At 47.2% G+C, this 19,686-nt stretch overlaps 1 protein-coding gene and 1 long non-coding RNA gene across 7 annotated transcripts in view; one reads left to right on the top strand and one right to left on the bottom strand.

The window, feature by feature from the left end:
- The window catches only part of Traf3ip2 (TRAF3 interacting protein 2), a 41,934-nt gene that overhangs the window by 1,728 nt on the left and 20,520 nt on the right, over positions 1-19,686 (top strand). Inside the window, exons 2-3 of one of the 5 annotated variants that reach the window (XM_050138116.1) lie at positions 3,600-3,818; positions 10,595-11,431. The exons of 1 other annotated variant lie outside the window; for it this stretch is intronic. In XM_050138116.1, coding sequence (XP_049994073.1) covers positions 3,767-3,818; positions 10,595-11,431 — 889 coding nt within the window. In that variant the 5' untranslated portion in view covers positions 3,600-3,766. Of the gene's footprint in view, positions 1-3,599; positions 3,819-8,767; positions 8,892-10,594; positions 11,432-12,546; positions 12,681-19,686 lie in introns of those variants that run through there. 3 more of the 5 variants (XM_050138118.1, XM_050138117.1, XM_050138120.1) reach the window with 3 other exon arrangements.
- Positions 4,838-19,686, bottom strand: part of LOC126499083 (uncharacterized) — a 117,737-nt gene continuing 102,888 nt past the window's right edge. Inside the window, exons 3-4 of one of the 2 annotated variants that reach the window (XR_007590970.1) lie at positions 8,750-8,889; positions 4,838-7,512 (exon numbers count right to left, since the gene is read on the bottom strand). This is a non-coding gene — a long non-coding RNA (uncharacterized lncRNA). The remainder of the gene's footprint in view (positions 7,513-8,749; positions 8,890-19,686) is intronic. The other variant, XR_007590971.1, reaches the window with a different exon arrangement.

The raw sequence follows: 19,686 nt of genomic DNA, 5'->3' as shown, positions 1-19,686 counted from the left end.
AAACAAAATTATTGTTTCTTCTGATCAGTTACTGTCAGTACAGTCCCAGTAGGTTCTGGCTGGGGGGGGGAGGGGACTGGCGGACTTGGGTATTGTGAAACTCTGTTGGGTATAAGGCTCTAGTGTAGGCCTCATGGTGTTTGTCGGTGGCTCTGTGTGTTCTGGAATAAGGGCACCAGGCCTCCATCGCATCTTGCTTGTGACGAGTTCCTGATTCTCGGTTTAAATCTGAAGCATGATCATCTAAACCAGGGTAGCAGGTCCGTGTGGCTGCCAGCTGCCACCCAGCCTCGCTTGGATGGGTGAAGGCTTCCCTACAGCCATGCTTAACCGGGTGCTGCTCTTCCCAGCCCTTGCACAGGTCTGAGGAGATGAGCGATGAGGCCATTCTGATGTCTTCACTGTGTGGGTCTGGCTAAGCAGGAGGAAGGGGTGGGCAGTGTGACAGGCTGCTGGAGGGAAAGCGCCTCCACTCAGGGATTCTCAGAGGGGACAGAGACACAAAGCGTTCAAGCCCGCACCTCCCAAGACGAAGGCGCCAGTGACTTTCAAATAGACTGAAAATTAAAAGAAGAGGAGAAAGTCATATTTCCAGGCGTCGTTTAGCAGGCATTCAGCAAGATAGATGATGGCGGAGTGGTTTGTCTAAATTAAATCAATGTTTTACACGTCGCAGAATGGAAATCTCAGCTAGATCCTGAATTCAAATCGTTTTCGTCTGCAGGCAATTTTAGATTAGCCTTTAAAAAACGTGCACGTACGGACTGCAGGCAATTGCTGCCGGAAAAGCGCAGATGAGGCACAGGCCACTTCCCGTTCCTCTCATATTCAACCAAATGGCCCATAATGTTTGATCCCATTTCCTTATCAGAATAGTCCAGCTGGCTTTCCACGAGAAGTAGCCGATGTTTGGAATCGAGAAGCTGTCCCCTAGGCCTCTCCTGTTTCTTCTCAATGCCTTGTTGCCCAGATATTTTTAGTTCATGAAACATAGGGTTTCTTCTCCCACGCCAGCCTTCTTTGTCTCCTACCCAGCGTGGCTCCTAGAGTCTGTGTATGCTCCAACCTCAGTGTGCTGCTTACTTTTCTGGTGCATGTGTGTGTGTGTGCAGGTGTGCATGTGTGTGCACAGGTGTGCGTGCTGGTGTACGGGTGCATGCACAGGTGTGCACCTAGACCTTCTTGGGGACCACAGGCTATAAACTCACTGAAGAAGGGTGGCCTTTCATCCATGTGGCATCCTTAGCACGCTGCCATTATGGTTTGGTTCCCAGACGGCCCTGCTGAAATCAAGCAATTTGATGGGTGGGAGACCCTCACACAGCCTGTCCTCTCGCCCACTGCAGACCTAGTCTACCTGGGGTCTTGGCAACGCCAAGTGGTGAAGGAAATTTGGCTTCTGTGCCCAGCCTTTTACGCTCTTCCTTTCCTCTCCAAGGGTAAACAGGTCTCACGCCCATCTTTGAACTTTTCCTATCCCGAGTCATCTGCCTAGACAACCTGGCCACTGGCCCGCCATGCACATTCCTGTGTTTCTCCTGGGACTGTCCCATTGACCCTTCTGCACCTGTACTAGAGATTACAAGATCTTCCTGCCACAGCAAGAGCAGTTCTGTCTTCCTTCTCTCTTCCAAACCCTTCTCATCCTTCCCGTCCCTTCTTCACTCTGTGACCTGAATGAGGAATCACAAAAGGGGGCTTTAGAAAGACCAGCTCATGTAAAGTAAGCAAAAACAAAAACAAACAAACAAAAAAAAAACCAAGCAGACAAACAAAATAAGGGCAACAAAAGTGCCCGAACTGGCTTGAGGTTGTTTCTTTAAATGTTTTTATTAGCAGCTTTCAGTGTGGTAGGCAGTCTGTTCCCAGAAGTCTCCGTCCTCCAGTCCCAAGGTCACTTCTGCTAGTCAGAGGAGAGTATAAAGACCGCCCTCAGCCTGCTGTGAGTTCTCCTGTGCAAAGTCCAGCGACTGTTCCCTTGTCTCCAAGGCTCACCCCGCCTCTGAGCCTCTGGCAAGCCCTAATGGAACAGCTTCTCTCTCAGGGAAATTCTGCAAGTAAGCTTGGAAGTGCTTGCTCAGTGGAGTTTGAACCCAAGTTGACTGGTTCTCCCCAAACCAGGGTTCCACTAAGCAAAACAGCCTTATGGTAATTTGCATACATTTGGGCAGTAGACAAATTCTTGAGTTTACAGATATTTCTAAAGATCTGTGATTTTTAGACACACACATAACTACTCTTTGGGGGCCAGCAAGAAGATGGCTCAGCTCCTAAAGGTGCCTGCCACCCGGCTGACGGCCTGAACTTGATGCCAGGGAGCTACATGGTAGAAAACGGAGAACAGACTCCTGCCTGGTTGTCTGCTGACCTGTGCATGGGTGCCATGGCAACACATCATATAAAAAAAAACGTAAAAAGAAAATTTAAGTTATTCCCTAGAGAGTAAAAGAAATACCCCAAGGATCTGTAATTAAAAGTATCTGATCCAAACTGGATTTCAGGATCCTCCCAACTATAAATGTATCTTTTTATTTATTATGGCCCCCTGAAATATTCATGCTATATGTCTCTAGGACTTTTCAACCTTATCAGTAACCCAAACTGTATTTTTTTTTAAGAACGAAATAATTCAGGACTGGAGTTCAGATCCCCAGAACCCACCTACCAGTCAAGTGGGTGTGGCAGACCCCCTAGAACCCCAGTGCTTAGCGACAGAGACAGGGAACTCCTGGAGCAAGTTGGCTAGCCATACTACCCACAAAGTCCAGGTGGGAGAAACCCTGCCTCGATACAGAAGGTGGAGAGTGACCTAAGAGGGTACGTGGTTTTGGGCTCGGTCCTCCACACACATGCGCCAGCAACTGGGCGACATACTTGGTGTCCACCTTGGGCCTTCACAAGCACACACACACACGTATACTGCACACACAAGTCCACAGACACACATACATATTTTAAAAAAAAATCCAGCTGGGCGGTGGTGGTGCATGCCTTTAATCCCAGTTCTTGGGAGGCAGAGGCCAGCAGATCTCTGTGAGTTCAAGACCAGCCTGGTTTACAACAGTGAGTTCCAGGACAGGCTCCAAAGCTCCAGAGAAATCCTGTCTTGAAAAAAACAAAACAAAACAAAAACAAAACAAAAAAATTAAAACAAAATCCAGCCTGATGTAGTGGGGCTTGTCTATAATCTCAGCATCTAGGAGGTGGCCGGCAGGAGAATCAGGATTCCATGGCCAGGCTGGGCTCCATGAGACCACGTCTCAAAAAAACCAAGCCCCAATCCAATCAGTTGGTGACTAGCTAGTGTTGATTGCTCCGGAGCTGTGGCGGCGCTTATTAATTACTCAGGCTGCTCACTTGCCCTTCCTCTGTTCCTTGTCTGCTATTTGTCTTCTTCCAGGGACCCTGCACCTTCATTACACCCCATCCGTCCCTGCCGCGGAGATGTCCCCTGGACGCTGTCCCAGTCCCAGCCGCACTGCCGTTTATCACTCCCTTTGTTTGTGCTCTGTCATCCAGGTTTCAATTTATTTTGAATTCAGTTTATGATTAAAATTTAATGAGATCCAATCAAAGGCTTTTTTTTTTCTCAAATCAAGATGCCTCTGCAGTCGGCACCCTCCATTGTAATCCACGAGGGAAAGTCGCCCAGGCTTCCTCCTGTGGGGTCCGAGTGAACACCGGAGGTGTGCACACCCATGCCTCTCCAGGCCAAGATGCCGCTGCGGTCTCAGAGCGCCCTCCATTGCAATGGCACCAGAGAAAGATGCCCAGGCTTCATCCTTCACTGACGCGCGCCCATGCCTCTGCAGGTCAAGGTGACCGCTCTGAAACCGACTTAGAACGGAGTTGCTAGCAGTTCCCACTTAGTCTGCCCGCCCTCTCAAATAAATAGAGCGTCAGTGCTCGCGGGCTCTGGGCTGAACTGCTACTGGCCATAGGACCTTGAGGAAGTTCTTAAACCTTCCTGTACCTCAGTTTCCCCATTATAAAACAGAGCCAACAACAGCCCCTATCAACTGAGGTCACAGTGAGAACTAAATGAGTATTTTTATACTGTGTGTAAAGATCCTTGTAACGACTTTATGCACAACGTTCAGTAAGTATTAACAGGAACAGGTAAGAGAGGGCACTGTTTCTTAACTAGAGCCATTTTATTAGGTTTGCATTTTGCTACATCAGCATAGTCTTTATCAGCTTTTAGGCCAAAGGTAGCACATGAGGTCTTTCTATACTAGCCTAGCGCTAAGAAGTATTTTTATATTAATTTTTTTTTTATTTTTAGTTGTGTGTGGGAGGCATGGTATGTGCATGTAAGTATGGCTGTCTGTGGTGGGCAGAGGCACCAGGTCCCTCTGGAACTCGTTATAGGTTGTTCTAAGCCATCGTGGATGCTGTGTTCCCAGTGGATGCTGGGTACAGAACACAGGCCCTCTGCATGAGCAGTATACATGCTCAACCACAGAGCCATCTCTCCAGCCCCTAGCTTTATGTTTAACAAAACCCACACAGTGAGGCACGAGGGTAAGAGTCTTGCTGGGCAAGTATGAGGGCCTGAGTTCAAATCCCCAGGACCCATGGAAAAAGATGTACGTGGCTGTGCAGGCCTTTAACCCAGTGCTGGGGATCAGAGACGGGTGGATCCTAGGACCTCACCTGCCAGTCAGCCTAGGTTCCGTGAGAGACCCTGCCTCAGGGGAATAAGAAACTTCTCTCTCTCTCTCTCTCTCTCTCTCTCTCTCTCTCTCTCTCCCCCCCCCCCCCCCCCCTCTCTCTCTCTCTCTCTCTCTCTCTCTCTCTCTCTCTCTCACACACACACACACACACACACTGGAATACAAGAAAGAGACACCATATGAACCATAAACCAGAAAGGATGTGCTATTTGGTCCTTTGTAGGGAAAATGTGCCAAGCACGGATCTCAATGGCTTGTTTCCACCATTCTATCTGCGGGGAGATAGAGCCTTAGGCAGGTTTGCCTTCACCAATCTCCTGTGTGGCTTTCGCAAAGTTCTTTAATGTGTTTCATGGAGGAACAGCAGAATGGGACTCTCACTCTGCCTGTGGCCCAGGACCAGGTGAGCTGCCATGAATCAAATGTGGAGTCCTCTCGTGTACACTCGCTGGTTACACAGCTACGGTCCCCATACACTAGGATCGGATGACACTCTGTAGCTGGTACACCTGTGCGGGATGGCATCTAGAAAAACTATTCCAAAGCCAAGTCTCTCGCTGGGATAAAAATAACTTAAGAATTGGATGTGGATCAGGCTCGGCATTGGGCATGCTATACTTTTTAGCCTTGTATCACCCCTATGGGATAGAGTTGCTAGTCCTTCCTTTTTGTAGATTAGAAAAATGACACATGGAGAAGTAACTTTGTCATGGTCATAACATTTAATTACACAGCTGGTAGGGAAGCAGCCACAATCCAGATGTCTGCATCCAGAAGGAGTTAAGTTCTGAGCATAGCTCACACCTGAGAAATACGTGTTGATTCAGGGCAAAACCACCTGTAAGTCAGAGCCACGGCGAACTGTGAGCATGACCATGACCTTAGGTCTGTTAACTTGTGTCCTGGGGGAGCCTTGGGTTTCAAACAGCAAGGGGGCGGGGGAAGGAAGCCATCTGATGGAATGCTAGAGGGGAGGCTAGGGTGACCAGAGGGAGCAAGGTCCTGGTGAGATCACAGAGGTCTGTGGAGACCAATGAGCTCCTTTCTAGGACTCTGGTGAGTGAAGGTGCGCGATGATACGGTAGGGAAGATCTGAGCCGAGTGCCAGGGCTGTGTGCAGAGAAAGGCGGGAGGAAGGAGTGTGAGCAATTCTGGAAAGAGAACCAGGGGCACACATCCTGGGTGGGGAGTGTCTTGACTGCAAAGCTGGTCCTGCTGGGGGCTGGGGGAGAGTAGACGACACAGCCTCGGACCTGGGAGGGGAAGAGGAAAGCCAGAGGTTTGGGGAGAGATGGAGAAACTGACAGAGGAGAATGAGGAGGGCTGGGGAGATGGCTCAGTGATCAGAGGCTGCTGCCCTTATAGAGGACCCAATCAGTTCTCAGTACCTACATGGTAGCTCTCCATCGCCTGTAACTCGAGTTCCAGGGGATCCATTGTCCTCTTCTGACCTTCCAGGGCACCAGACACAGGTGTGGTGCCAAACATATAGGCAGGCAAAACACTCATACACATAAAAAAGAAAACAGCCCCCCCCCACACACACACTCAGGAGGCAGAGGCTACACATCAAGGCCAACCTGGTCTATGTGTAGTTCCAGGGCAGTCACGGATAAGACTGGCACAGTGATACCCTCTCTCACAAAAAGAAAAAAGAACAGGGAATCCAAACACAAGAGCTGGAAACACAGCAATTGCAGTTCTCGGCCCGAAGTGGGTGAGCGAGACTTCCATGAGGAAGGCTGCTGTCTCTGGAGCTGGAACAGAGGGTCTATGGTTCCTGACCGTGGCCGTTCATTGTAGCGGCCATTCACTCTGGCAGTTGTTCGGTACCTAGCCTCTGTTTGCAGCTCAGCCAGCCAATAGGCACTCTGTTTTGTCTTTTGTATTCTGGGGAGTTCACGGGCTTCTGGAGGTGGAGTGGGAGTCACGGTTGGCATTGGTTCTTAACCATTGTGAACACCAGGTCAATGGTGTTCTAACAAAGATTCTAGTAGACAGATACACACTCGGTACACATTAGGAAAGGCTCAGGACGTTCTGGAAAGTGAATCCCCCTGCTCCCTGCCTAGAGATGACTACTATTCTAGTTTCTAGGAGATGACACACATGTACAGCCTTACATCACAGACAGCCATGTGGCTCTTTTATTTAAAAAAAAAATCTAATACATTCAGAGCTGTTTCCACTTCAGTTCGCGTGGCACTTCCCCATTATTTGTGAAAAGACAGCGTATTCATTGTCCAGATACACAATGCATTTTGAACCCAGAGTCATTCTGTCTCGAGTCTTTGCTGCATCCCTTGTCTTTACAGATTTCGTTTGGCACCATGTGCACACTTCTCTGCAGAGGTGAAACGGCTCTGTCAAGGGCCACAGACTCACAATTCTGATAGTTCTTTCTTTCCTCCTGGTAGAGCAAGGGAGAATCTGCTCACCCTCAGCATGGAGGCCCCGCCCTATCATAGTCTCTAAGCTCAGCCTGGCATCTGCCCTGAGAATTCAAGGAGTCCCATGCATAACCCCACCCACCAGGTTTCCTCCTAGCCTCTCCCTTCCCGCAGAGAGGGCCACAGTGTGGCAGGCATGCTCTTATTCTCCAGGTATGACAAGCCTGTGCTTCATAGTCTTTTGGAGCTGTCCCAGCAATGCAGGCTCCAGGGCTCCCACGCGCTGACATCCAGGTCTTCTGTCCACTCAGAGGTCAGGGGCTTTTTCCAAAGTCATGGCTAGCTGAGTAGGGACTTTCTACATCAGCCTGGACTTGCCTTGTGTCAGGGACTGGAGGACAGGCCACAACAGGGTGAGAGTCACATGAACAGAACACAGAGCGAGCCTAGAAGAAAACAAGAAAAGTGGGAATGGTTAGCAGTGGAGAAATACTGGGCTGTTTTTAAGGAATAATATTTTTACAATGTCTTACTACAGTGAAAACTGCATCTTTGATTAACCCCTCTAACCTATGTGCAGCTGCTCCCTGTGACTGTCAGGGAGAGGGCTGACCAGTTCTGACCAGGGCTGAAGCTGGGAGGTTCCAGGTCTACAAATGCCAACCCTGCCAGGGAACCATCCAGCAGCAAGTACTGCCGTACAGTAGACAGCAACCATTAATTCAGTCAGCACACCCTTACAGAGCGTCTACCAGTGCCGGGTGTGGTTCTAGGTGTTGGTCAGGGCTGTGGGTAGTGGACTGAGAAGCCACGGTGTGGTGAATTGTATTTTGGAAGCAAACAGGATTAAATGTTTACATTATCTATCTCGGTGGAGTATGTAAGATGGCAATGATGGCTAAAGAGGATGGGAAAACAGAGAGGGGTGGAAGGGAGGAGACTGTAAACACTTTACCAAGCGAGTCCAGGGGGACCTCACTGAGAAGGCGACAACTGAGGAGAAAGGAAGGGAGCCATGCGGGGATTCTGAGAGAGAACGAGGGAAAGGCCCTGGGGTAGGTCCTGCTGCCGGCCTGCGTGTTTTCTCTCTGTGTCAGATGGAGAGACACAGGAGGCACAGGCTGTCCGTGTCTTTAGGAATACTTCTGATGAGCTTCCACTGTCTCCTCATTCTTTCTTCAGGCTGCACCACCCGTAGACAATTAAAAAGCAAAACAGTTGCCTTGGGGGTGGGCCACTAACATGGAGTAAGGGCTCGCTGTCTGTGTGTATTTGGTGGTGACTCACTTCAAACCTCGAGGTCCATTCTCATTTTGTAGTGATTACTGATGCTACAGTGTTACTGTGAGGGTTGTCATCCCCATGACAGGTTTGTTTCCTACGCCCGAGGGGCCATGTGCCCCTTTAGAGACCAGTTTTAAGGCATGTGAGATGGCCACACTTGTCTCCTGTGATATTAGCCTCCCTGTAGCCCCTGGCAGACCTCTGAGCTAGAAAAGTCAAATCTGAAACTTTGCTTCGGGTAGGAAGTTACTTCTCAGAAATCCACATTTGAAAACCCGTGGAGATTAGGAGCGTTTGCACCCGAAGTGTTTGCAGTTTGAGCAAGGGATGTGAATCACATGACAAGAGCTGGCAGAATGTCATCCTTTTGATAGCTGGCTCGCTGTCCACCCTCCTCACCCTCTCACTTATCCGCGGGCTCAGGGAGGCGAGCAGGAGCTCACACAGCCTCGGCCACCCGAGAGACGACTTCTGCCTCCCAGCCAGCTGAGCTGAAGAGCATGCTGCACAGTGTATCCCATTTTGTAGCTGCAGACAAACTGTAAGGATAAGAGGAAATGATTTTAAAATAGTAAAATGGCGGGCTACTTTTTTATCTTTTGGTAGGTTCTTAGTCATTTTCAAAAGGTCTAACCAAGTTAGAGGGCGGGATCTCTTCCAAGGGATGTATACGACAGCCTGGGAAGGGACGGCTGAGGGCAGCTGGAAGCTGAGGCTGCCTCCCGTGTGCCAGGAAGAGCACAGGATTGCAGCAGCAAGGGAGCAAGAGCAATGCTTCGTTCCTCAGCCTAAGTGATTCTCCTGCCTCTGTAAAAATTGCAACTATAGTCATGTGCTAACATGCCTGGCTTTCTGCAGACAGTTAAGCCCAGTGGACAGGGACCAAAGCTCTACCTTAGTAGTAGATGTTTGTCTACTCTGGAAAGCCCTGGCTTCCATCTAGAAGCAAACTGTTGGCCCGCTCTCTGTGAAAGGGGAACATTGCCGTGCAGGCTGCCCTCTCTTATTGGAGTGGGCACACGGTGTAAAAGACTAGAAATTCCTATTCTCCAAAGCTAGCTTAGAACAATAATTTATGTACTCTGTGACTTTAGGCACACTAGGCTCTCCATAAACGGGGGTGGCTGAAAGGCTGCATGGATCCAAAGTTGGAATTTAAACTCCGCGCACAGCCTTTTTCTCTAGTATTTGAAGTGTGCTGTGTATAGAGGCCCTCTGTAGTATGAACCACCGGGATTTCCGACACTTACTCGCTCTTACAACACTTGTTCTGCAGCCTCTTGGGAACCCCCTAGTGTCCCAAAAGCACCCCATCTCCCAGGCTTTCCTCTGTTTGCCCTACAGCTGGGCATCCAGCAACAGGCTAATGATTAGACAGACAAGGGAAGCTCCTCCTCCCTCCCCATTGTGTTAAGTGGATTTTTAGAGATAAAAGCAGTATTGCTTGGATCCTGGGCTCTGGGGGGCCAAGGATAGTTGAACAAGCCTTTAGTCATGGCGTCCTTCATTACAGGCCCCGGGCCCGGAGGTAAATACATGCTCCAAACGACCCAAGTTGTTAAGTGGAAAATGTCACCATGACCTGTTTTTAAGTTTGTGCTTTCGTTTTCTAAGAAACGTATTTAGTGTTATTAGGTTTACTTAGTGTTATTAAGCAATAGCCAACTGGAGTAAAAAATAAATAAAATGTAAGTTCAAAAGGTAAAACTCTCATTGCACTTCTGACCGCCCTCAGTGCGGGTCTGTGTACATCACGCAGTTAAACCCATAAAGAAGGGTATGCACACACCGCCACACACAGCTACTCCTCTTTTCAGACACAGTGTCCTGCTTCTCACTTTAAAAAAAAAAAAAAACAACAGTACGTCCTGGAGATTGTTCCCCATCAGTTCCTGGGATTATTTGCATTATGCATTCCAAACACACAAGGCAGCCCACTTTCTGATAATCTCTCTCTTCTCAGTAAGCGGCAGTTGCTTTTCAGCCGTGGTTTCCCCTTGCTGGTAAGCAGTTCCTACCACACAATGACTTCTGGTCATATTTCTTCAATTGCCTTCCAGATAAAATATCTTAATACACATTAGTGCCTTTGCCTGGAATGGCTGAGTACACAACTCGCTGTGACTGGGGCCCCGCAGACAGCGGTGTCACACGACTGTTAATTTAAACCACATCCTGAACCAGGTCCTTTAAGGTCAGAAGATGCTCTATCTTCTGAGACTGGCTTGCTTTCTCTTGTTCCAGAAACTAGAATGAGCCGAAGCATTCCTGTGGAGGTTGACGAATCAGAACCATTCCCGAGTCAATTGCTGAAACCAATCCCAGAATATTCCCTGGAAGAGGAATTGGAACCACCTGCTCCAAATACAAGGAACATGGCACCCAGCAGCTTGTCAGCACGCCAAGCCTCTCGCCACGCTTCAGGAGACCGTTGTCAGGCTCGCCCTCCTCCCCTGAAACTTGCCCAACACCAGCCCGTGTCACAACAGGTCACTGACCTGCGCACTAAAGTCCTGGAGGAGAGTGATGCCAGTTTCTTTAGAAGGCACCCTGATCTTGGCAAGGGATTCTGTTCATGCTCATCCGAAGCCAGTGAGCGTGAGTCGGAGTCTGTGCTTGGCGCCCTCCCTCCTGAGCACCGGTTTTCACTTCTGGAAAAACGCAATAGACGGCTGGGAGCTCAGCTTTCGGCAGCCTCTCCCGACACTGGCCATGACTCAGACACGTCGGACCCAAGTTTGCCTAATGCTCTGGCTGACTCCTCCAGTGGTGGCCAAGAGATGGTATCTCGGCCCCGACCCCACAGGAACAGAACAGCCCCAGATGTGCCCACGATAGACACCGGGTATGATTCCCAGCCCCAAGACGTCCTGGGCATCAGGCAGCTGGAAAGGCCACTGCCCCTCACCTCCACATGTTACCTGCAAGACCTCCCTGGGCCTCTGAGGTCCCAGGAGTTCCCTCAGTGTGAACTTCAGAGGTATCCAGCATGTGCAAAGAGGCCTCCTCTCAATCCGTCCCCACAAGCTCCATGGAACTATCAGTATCATTGTCCCGGAGGGCCCTATCACCAGGCGCCATGTAAGTTATCTTTATCGCTTCTGGGCTTCTGAACAACACTGCCCATGTCCGAAGACTGGCAGTAGGGGAGAGTGTTCTCTGGGGCACTGTATTTCAGCATGCAGTTGGCTTACCAGGGGGCCCTAGTAGGATGCATTTTCTTGGCCAAGACCCATCTCACTTAAATCTCCCTCTAGGAAGCTTTCAGGACAAAGCGGATCCCCCTGTTGAGCAATTAAAATCTGCTTTGAGGCAGAGGAGCCGCTGATGATTGCTAGAAAATTCATTTGTCCTAGTTCTTGGGGCTTCTTTCTGGGTTCTTCCTTTCCCTGTTCCCTTCCCATCAGAGTTGGCTGAGAAAGTGGGCGGGACAAGGTGCCTGCTGGGTGCCAACCACAGCACAGGTGTGGTGGATTTCTTAAGTCTGAGTCACTACAACCAAACTTTGATAGGCAGGTTTAGTTCTCAGACGTCTCCAGGTTAGTTTTAAAAGCTGTTGAAATTCTACTTACCTGCACGTAAAGATACTTTTTCTGCTAACAGCAGTATGAGGGGAGTTTCCTCCAAACAAAATATGCCCAAAAGTTGAAAAGGGATGTTTCCTTTACCCAAATAGAATTCCCTATTAGGATTTTGCTACATTTACTTCACTGTTTTTTTTTAACCCTTTGCAAATATACCTAATATAAAATACTTTCCAATGACGCTGAGTGTACTTCTTACAGCATCGCTTAGAATGTTGAATTGGACTTGTGAGATGGCTTAGTGATTAAGGGCACTTGCTGCCAAGCCTGAAACCTGAGTTCCATCCCTGGGGCCCACATGATGGATGGAGAGCCATCTTGCAAACTGTCTTCTGGCTTCCACATGTGCACTGTGGCACCCAAAAGAGCATGTACACATGCGCACGTGCACACACACACACACACACACACACGCAAATGTAAAATCTAGATAAAGTGCTCAAAGGCTGAACTGTATTTCATTAAGATATATTGCTGAGTTATCATTAACTTGTTTTCTGTTCTCAGACATTTAAAGTTTTTTCTGGTCTAATAACCAATTCTATGACAAGCATTATTTTTATCTGCATTTCTGATTAACCCCTTAGATAAAGGTGCAGAGGTGTGAACACTTAGTCAAAGACCTTGCAAGTCCCAAGCAGACAGGAGATTGCTCCATCATGATAGCAAAACAAGCGCTGACTCTGATAATGAGAGTCCAGGAAGATCTTCCCACTGGAAAGTTTTTCCTGTTGAAGCCTTTGGAGGTAAGCATTGCCCCCTTGGGCAGCCTCCTTTTAAGGCAGACATGTCCCAATGGGGACACTTCGTCTCTCATGCCTAAGCGCTGGCTTTCTTTCAGCAGCTCACCTTCCCCTTGCTCTCTGTATGTCTTCCATTGAAGGGGGTTGGAAGGGAGTGTTTGATCTCAAAAGTGCAGAGACGAAGAGAGACAGACAGGAGAGAACTTGGGGTGGACATGGGAGTAATTCACATACAAATACAAAGCGCCAAAGTGCATATGAGACCTAGCTTAAGAAAGGCCACAAATGGTGCTGGAGAAATGGCTCAGTGGTTAAAAGCATTTGCTGCTCTTGGAGAGGACCCGAATTCAGTTCTCACAAGCTCCAGCTCCAGGGAAATCCGATACTCTAGTTTCCAAGGTGCCTGCATTCACATACATGTGTATTCAGCACATGTACACACATACACACACACACACGATTAAAAAAGTAACAATACATCTTATGTAATTATGGATGCAAAAATAAAACCCCTGCACATGCTTACTGCTAGTGGGTAAAAGACAATGAACACTTCATACACTTTTGATAGGAATGGAAATCGGAAGGCCATTTCATTATCAAAAATGTGAGTTCTCCCTTTTGGAGAGTAGTCTTGCTTTTAGTAGTGTGTCCCATAGAAACATCAAACAAGCAAAAATACACACAAACAGCATATTTATTAAAACACTGAGGGCTGGGGAGATGGCTCAGCAGTTAAGAGTTTGTGCTGCTCTTGCAGAGGACCTGAGCTCAATTCCCACTACCCATATCAGGCAGCTCACAAATGCCTACAACTGCTGCTGCAGGGAGATCTGATGCCTCTGGCTTCTGTGGGCACCTGCCCTCAAGTGCATAAACCCACACACTGACATATTATTTTATTTTTTTTTAAAAAAAGCTATTAAAAGGAAAAAATTCAAAACACAAAAACAAACACTGTTGGTGGCTGGAGAGATCAGGAGTATCAGAGTTTGGATCCCAGCACCCACATAACAAACTGGGCATCCTGTAAATGCCTGCTCCAAAGGATCTGATGCTCTTTTCTGACCTCTGTGTGCGCACACATGCATGTACACACAAATAAGTAATATATTTATAAAACATTGTATGAAAGTAAAAAAGCAAACCACTGTCTATTAATAAGGGCCCAGAGCAGCAGAGCCGATGCCTGATTTAAGAGTGTAACTTCAGGATGGTAAGAAATGATGGATTGGGTAGAGACTGGAGGAGCCACAGTGCATGGCCAGCCACAGAGCTCGAAGTGCACAGCACATCAGTTATAGGGCGCTCTGCTGCGAAGGTAATCATGCTGAGGGGCTTAGGTACAGTAAATACATTTTGACCTGACGTTCTCAGTTTATAATGAGTGTATTGAGACATAGCTTAACATAGGTTGAAGAGCACCCACATGTCAGGATTTATTTATGCAGTGGTCTACTTGGTCCCCGTTGTGTAGCACAAAACAGTGTACATATTCTGACATAAAAAGGATTAAGGCAGAAAGCAGGATACAGAGTTGATCCCATACATGTTTACTCAAAAGGAAACTATGTTCATATCCACCTTTAGAAGTCCCGAAAGATTGCACCACCCATTAACGTGAGAGAATGTAAGGATTAAGAGGGGACAGGTGTAGTTTTAATTGTAATCTTATATACTTTTGCTAATTTTTAAATAGCAAACCATTCCTGTAGTTAAAAAGATAAATAAAAGTCAAAGGGGACAAAAAAGAATGCGTAAAACCTGAGCTTGCCTAGTTCATGATGCATCTCCTTGACCCTTGCTCCCGAAAGCCCTCATCCCAGGGAAGGTATCAGGATGGCCCAGTGCTTAAAGTTTTCTGCAGGATACTGCAGCCCTGGAATATTAATGATGTGCCTAGCAGCAAGGACTCCTGGGAGGGTGCTGTGAGGACTAAATGAGATAATGCATTAAAGGCTACAGGAAAAGTGGCTGGCTGCTAGCAAGGCCTCAGCACTAGCTGCTTTTGGTTTTCCTGTGATGGGAAATGGATCCTGCACACAGCCCAGCCCTGTAGAGGAAGCCTTCGCCCTCAGATCCCTCTGGCTGGCGTGGATGTTAACCATTCAGTACAGGTATATGCAGAGTGTCATGTCAGGGCTATAACTGCACTTAATTGCCAACAAAACCACTTCAAAAGAGCTGTCCACCTGAGGGAGGCTGTGAGGTGGAAACCATGGCTACGTGGTTCTCCTCGGCTTTAGGAGAGCATTACTTCCTTGCCTGTTAATGAAAATATAAATAAATAATGATCACCATGCTAATGGTGTGTCTTTGCAGTTTGCAAATTAAAGCAAAAGTAATATTACTGGTCACCCTTTTCATATAAAAACAAAAATCCAAAGGTGATGAAAACAAGCAATGAAATAGCCTACAGTTTTCTTTACCACAGCTCCAGAAGTTGGCCTCTGTTGTTTAAGAACCCTTCCACTGACGGTCTCCAGATGAAACTTGTAATGAAACAAGCGAATCAAGCCCACAATACAAATTTATTTGGAAGGGCTGGAGCGGTGGCTCAGAGGTTAGTTAAGAACACTGACTGCTCATACAGAGGACCCGGGTTCAATTCCCAGCACCACATGGCAACTCACAACTGTCTGTAACTCCATTATATGGGATCTGGCTCCCTTACATGGACATACCTGCAGGCAAAACACTAAGCCACATAAAATAATAAATAAATAAAAGCAAAATGTTTGGGCAAAAGAAGGGACTAAATCTAATGAGCTCTTATGCTTTGTACAATTTTTGTTTTCCTTATTAAGGAGGCGGAATATGACGTGGGTAAATGTTCCCAGGCACGTGTGATTGTTTGTATGCTAGAATGCATGTACAATTAAGGCAAGGAAAAATAAACCAGATGGAAGCAATGATAAAGGAAGGAGTTGCCTTGCAGGAGCCCCAGCTGCTTACAGCTGTGGGAGTTCTTCTAACAATTTATGTTGGCCATTTTGTTTCCTGGCTAAACCGATTGCATTTTATCATGATTTTTCTTGACAACTTGAAAATCAGATTTTATTTTCTCCCTCATAAGCTCTTTTACTACCATTCTTAATAAGGAAGAAAAATGTTGACTGTTTTCCCTGATACATGGAAAACCTCGTTTAGGGCTTGGTTTACAATTCCAAGTGGTAAGAGCCCTATGACATGCAGACCGTCTGTACTGAGGCCAAGCGGCTCACGAGACTGACAAACAGCATGCAGCGCTGGGTGCTCATTTAAGACTCTGCAAGATTTTCCTTCTTGCTGTTTTCATGTTGTGCTCAGTGCTGAGGAGTTACTGCGCTAGCAAGTCATCTGTCTATCACATCACCCACCTTCCATGTCCTAGAGGAAATGCTCTTGATGGAATTTTAGGCACAGGAGACAAGTCTGTGGGAAGCTATTTTTGAGCAGCGATTCTCAAGTAGGTGGCTGCTGATCTGTATGCCTCCCCTTCGCACGCAGACTAGTGTGGGTTTGTGTTGAAAAACAGACACCTCCAGACGCACACATCTCTCTCTGTCTCTATTTATCTTGAGCTGCAGAAGGGAACTGTATCGTATTCATCTTTGTTCACTGTGTGCCTGGAGTAGAGGGTCTCTAAATATTTGTCGAGTGAATAAAAAGAAGATTCTACCTTCCGGGGAAGAGAGAGGCCTCTAATCATTGGTAGAGCTTTCTGTGACATCAAGTATTTGAAAGGCCATCTTTAATTGTATGGTGGGAAGAGAAAGAAGGGAGGAGAATGAACTTGTAAATATAGCTCGCCCATTCACTCATCAGTTTACTTAGGAAAATTTGCCATGTTGTTTGCTGGGCACTGCATAGATAGTACAAGACATAAGGTGAGCAGACAGAAAATAAGTAGAAACAGGCACACAACATGACAAAAGCATATATGCTTATAAAGGAAATAGCCAGGGGTTGGAACGAATATTACTAGGCAGGCAGGCAGACTGGATCTTGTGGAACAGACAGTTGAGCTGAAAGCTAAAGAATGAGAAGGTCAAAGAGGCAAGGAAACTGATGTTACTAAGGTGCCAAAAACAAGGCAGCGGGCCAGAGGAGATGGGGCAGAGAGAGTGGCAGGCCAGGGAAGGCAGGAGCAAGGCCATGGTAAGGAATCTGTAGTCCCTCCTGAGTTAGGCTACTGTTTCTGGGAAACACAAACTCCAGCACCTAGGCCTGTACTCAGCATGGAGCTAGCAAGGCCTGGTCATGCTAGTGGAACAGAAGGTTACAGCTTGAGCAATGAGGTCTGGCCATGTGGCTCAGCAGGTAAGGATACCAGCCACTAAGCTGACAACTTGTTTGATCCCTGGGACCCACATGCTGGAAGGAGAGGAGCAATTCTCACACATTGTCCTCTGACTTCCAGGCATGCATGTGTATGTACTAGTGCACAAAGACAAAATAAGTTAAAATGTAAAAAACAAACAAAAAATTAAAGAAAAACTTGGGCAATTGAAATTATTTACCTAATAAACTTACTTTTTAAATGTAACAACTTTCCTCTGCAACTAGCCAAATTTCCAGAAAAAAAAATGGCCCAAGTTCCACACACAGAAGCAAAGCTTTGTTTTGAACAAGAGGATGATACCGGGGATTATATTGTTGGTACTCTAATGTAAAAACCAACGAGGTGGGTCGTTTTCATATACACTGGTGTAACTTGTTACCACAGGTGGCTGTTTCAGAACTCTGAGTTATAGCTAGTCAAACACTCGGCCCATGTGCTTAGTGATTTTAATGATACGATTTGTTGCTAGGCGACACAAACATGTTGTGCAGGGAGATAATCTGCTCGAAATCATCTGACCTTGATTCAAAGGCTTTTGATTAACAGCACTAACATCCGCCTTCTGGAAAAGGAACACACCCTATGATTAGAGCCTGCTAGTCCTTTTAAAGCAAATAAAATGTTATTAGCCGTTCACTAATGGATATGGGGAGCAAAAATGGCTCTGAAGAGTGAAAACTTCACTTGAGTTTACTTTCAGCATCTCCCTTGAAAAAGCTTTCAAGGCGCTTGCAGTTTCTCCTCTTTGACCTTGTCTTTCTCATTTCTGGAGGACAAAACTGATTCGGAGAAAGGGGAGGGGGAGGAGAAGGAAGAGGTAGAGGAGGAGGGGAGGAGAAGCAGGCAGCTAGCAAACCAAGACTTAAGCAAGCAGGCTGTGCAGTCCAAAATGGGTCCTTTGTAACTAACTATTCCTCACTTACCAAGTACTGCCTAAGGAGCTGTGGGATGCTTAGTGAATGATGTCCAAACCCCCGTTCACCCTGTTCTTATAAACCCTTCCTAGTGATGAGGAATAAAACAGGGGAGAGAGAAGGCAGCTCAGCCAGGAGCTAACTCCCTGAGGTGATAAGAGCCATGTAGAAGCTGAGCTGTGAAGATCTAAGGCAAACTCTTTCTGCATGGAGATGGTAAGCTCAGATCCCAGAGGTGGAGACCAGCTTGGGGTATTCAAGATGAAAGTGGGCCATGATAAACCCGTGATGGTGTTGTGGGAGGTGAGATCAAGCACAGGGACCTGGTCATGCAGGCGGAATCTTGGTGCAGTAGATGCGGGGGGGATTGCAGGCGCAGCTGTTTCTCAAGCCATGCAAAGCTACTTTAAAGGGGAGCCAGGCTCCTGCCTGTTATATGATGCCAGGACCACCTTTTCTCCTGTTTTAGCCTGAGTAGCAGTGGTGACCTGCCTGGCTGCCCTGCAATCCCCATTGGCAAGCTAGACCTCTTGGGATTTATGTGACCCACTCTAAGAAGGCTGTCAGAGCAAAGCCTTAGTGTTGGGCCTTGTCCTAGACCACAAAGGCTCTGTGGTCTTTTCTCCCCATTCCTAGATCTCCCCTCCAAGTCCTGGTTTCCTTTGTCAGCCCCAAAGCAGGGACGGGCCCAGGCAAGTCCTTTTCATCTCCTCGACTCCTCTTTTTCCTCAAACCCTCTGTTTGCAATGATCAGGGCTTAACAATAGCAGGACAAGGGTCATGTGTCAAAGCCGGTACATGGCCTGCGTTGGAGGTATATGTCACTTTTTCAAGAGGAAGAATGGTAGGAAGGATACAGCTGATAGAAGGGTCAAGACAAACAATGAAATGGCTCCAGGGAGTTTGACCAGACCTGAGAGACTAGCCTGAGTTAATTGCCAGGGTCATCCAATGTAGCACGATTAATAAAATCCCAGAGACAGATATTGAGGTTCAACCTGAAGGTCAGAAAAGCAAAACAGCCAGGCACTGGCTCTTACCTCTACCTCAGTCTGAAATGGCAATCCTGCCTCTAGGAATCTCAGAATGAGACTGTGTCTGAGACCTATCTCTTCTCATCTTATATTCCTCTCTAGGGCTGGGATTAAAGGCGTGCACCACTACCGCCCGGTTTCTATGGCAAACTAGTCTGGCTACCGGGATTAATGGTTTCTGCCTCCACTGCCTGGTCTGTAAGGCTGACCAGTGGGGCTGTTTTACTCTCTGATCTTCGGGCAAGCTTTATTTATTAAAATACAAATAAATGAAATCACTACAATCCACCTAAGGTTCTGAGTCCAGACGTGGGGACCTGGAGACAGCCACACTAGTAAACACACATATTAGTTGTTTGCTTTTCTGTGTTTGAGTTTTTGATTCCCCAAAGATTCCTTAAAACTGTTCCAACTGCAGAAAAAACTCAGGACAGTGCCATCCTCCCTATTCTGCTACTTTACCTGGGCAATGAAGTCAAGAGCAGCGACCTGACCATTCAGAGTGAATCCTAACTGCAAGAGTTATGTCACTTTCTTGCGTTTTTTACTATTTTATTTCTCTGTGTCTCCCTCAAATATGCTACCCTGGCAGACAAACAGAACTATGACTTCTATAAATTGGGCAAGGATTTAAAACCAGTGATAATTTTTTTAATCAAAATTGTTTTTGCACTAAACAGATAGAGGTGACAGCTTGGATCATGAAGGACTCGTGGCTCCTCTTTCGGAGCTTGAGG

The sequence above is a fragment of the Alexandromys fortis genome, unplaced genomic scaffold (genome assembly GCF_014885135.2).
Source record: "Alexandromys fortis isolate MF-2015 unplaced genomic scaffold, M_Fortis_MF-2015_v1.1 scaffold_14, whole genome shotgun sequence".
Lineage (NCBI taxonomy): Eukaryota > Metazoa > Chordata > Mammalia > Rodentia > Cricetidae > Alexandromys > Alexandromys fortis.
The sequence above is the reverse complement of the archived record's forward strand: the minus strand, read 5'-3'. Positions and strand labels throughout refer to the sequence as shown.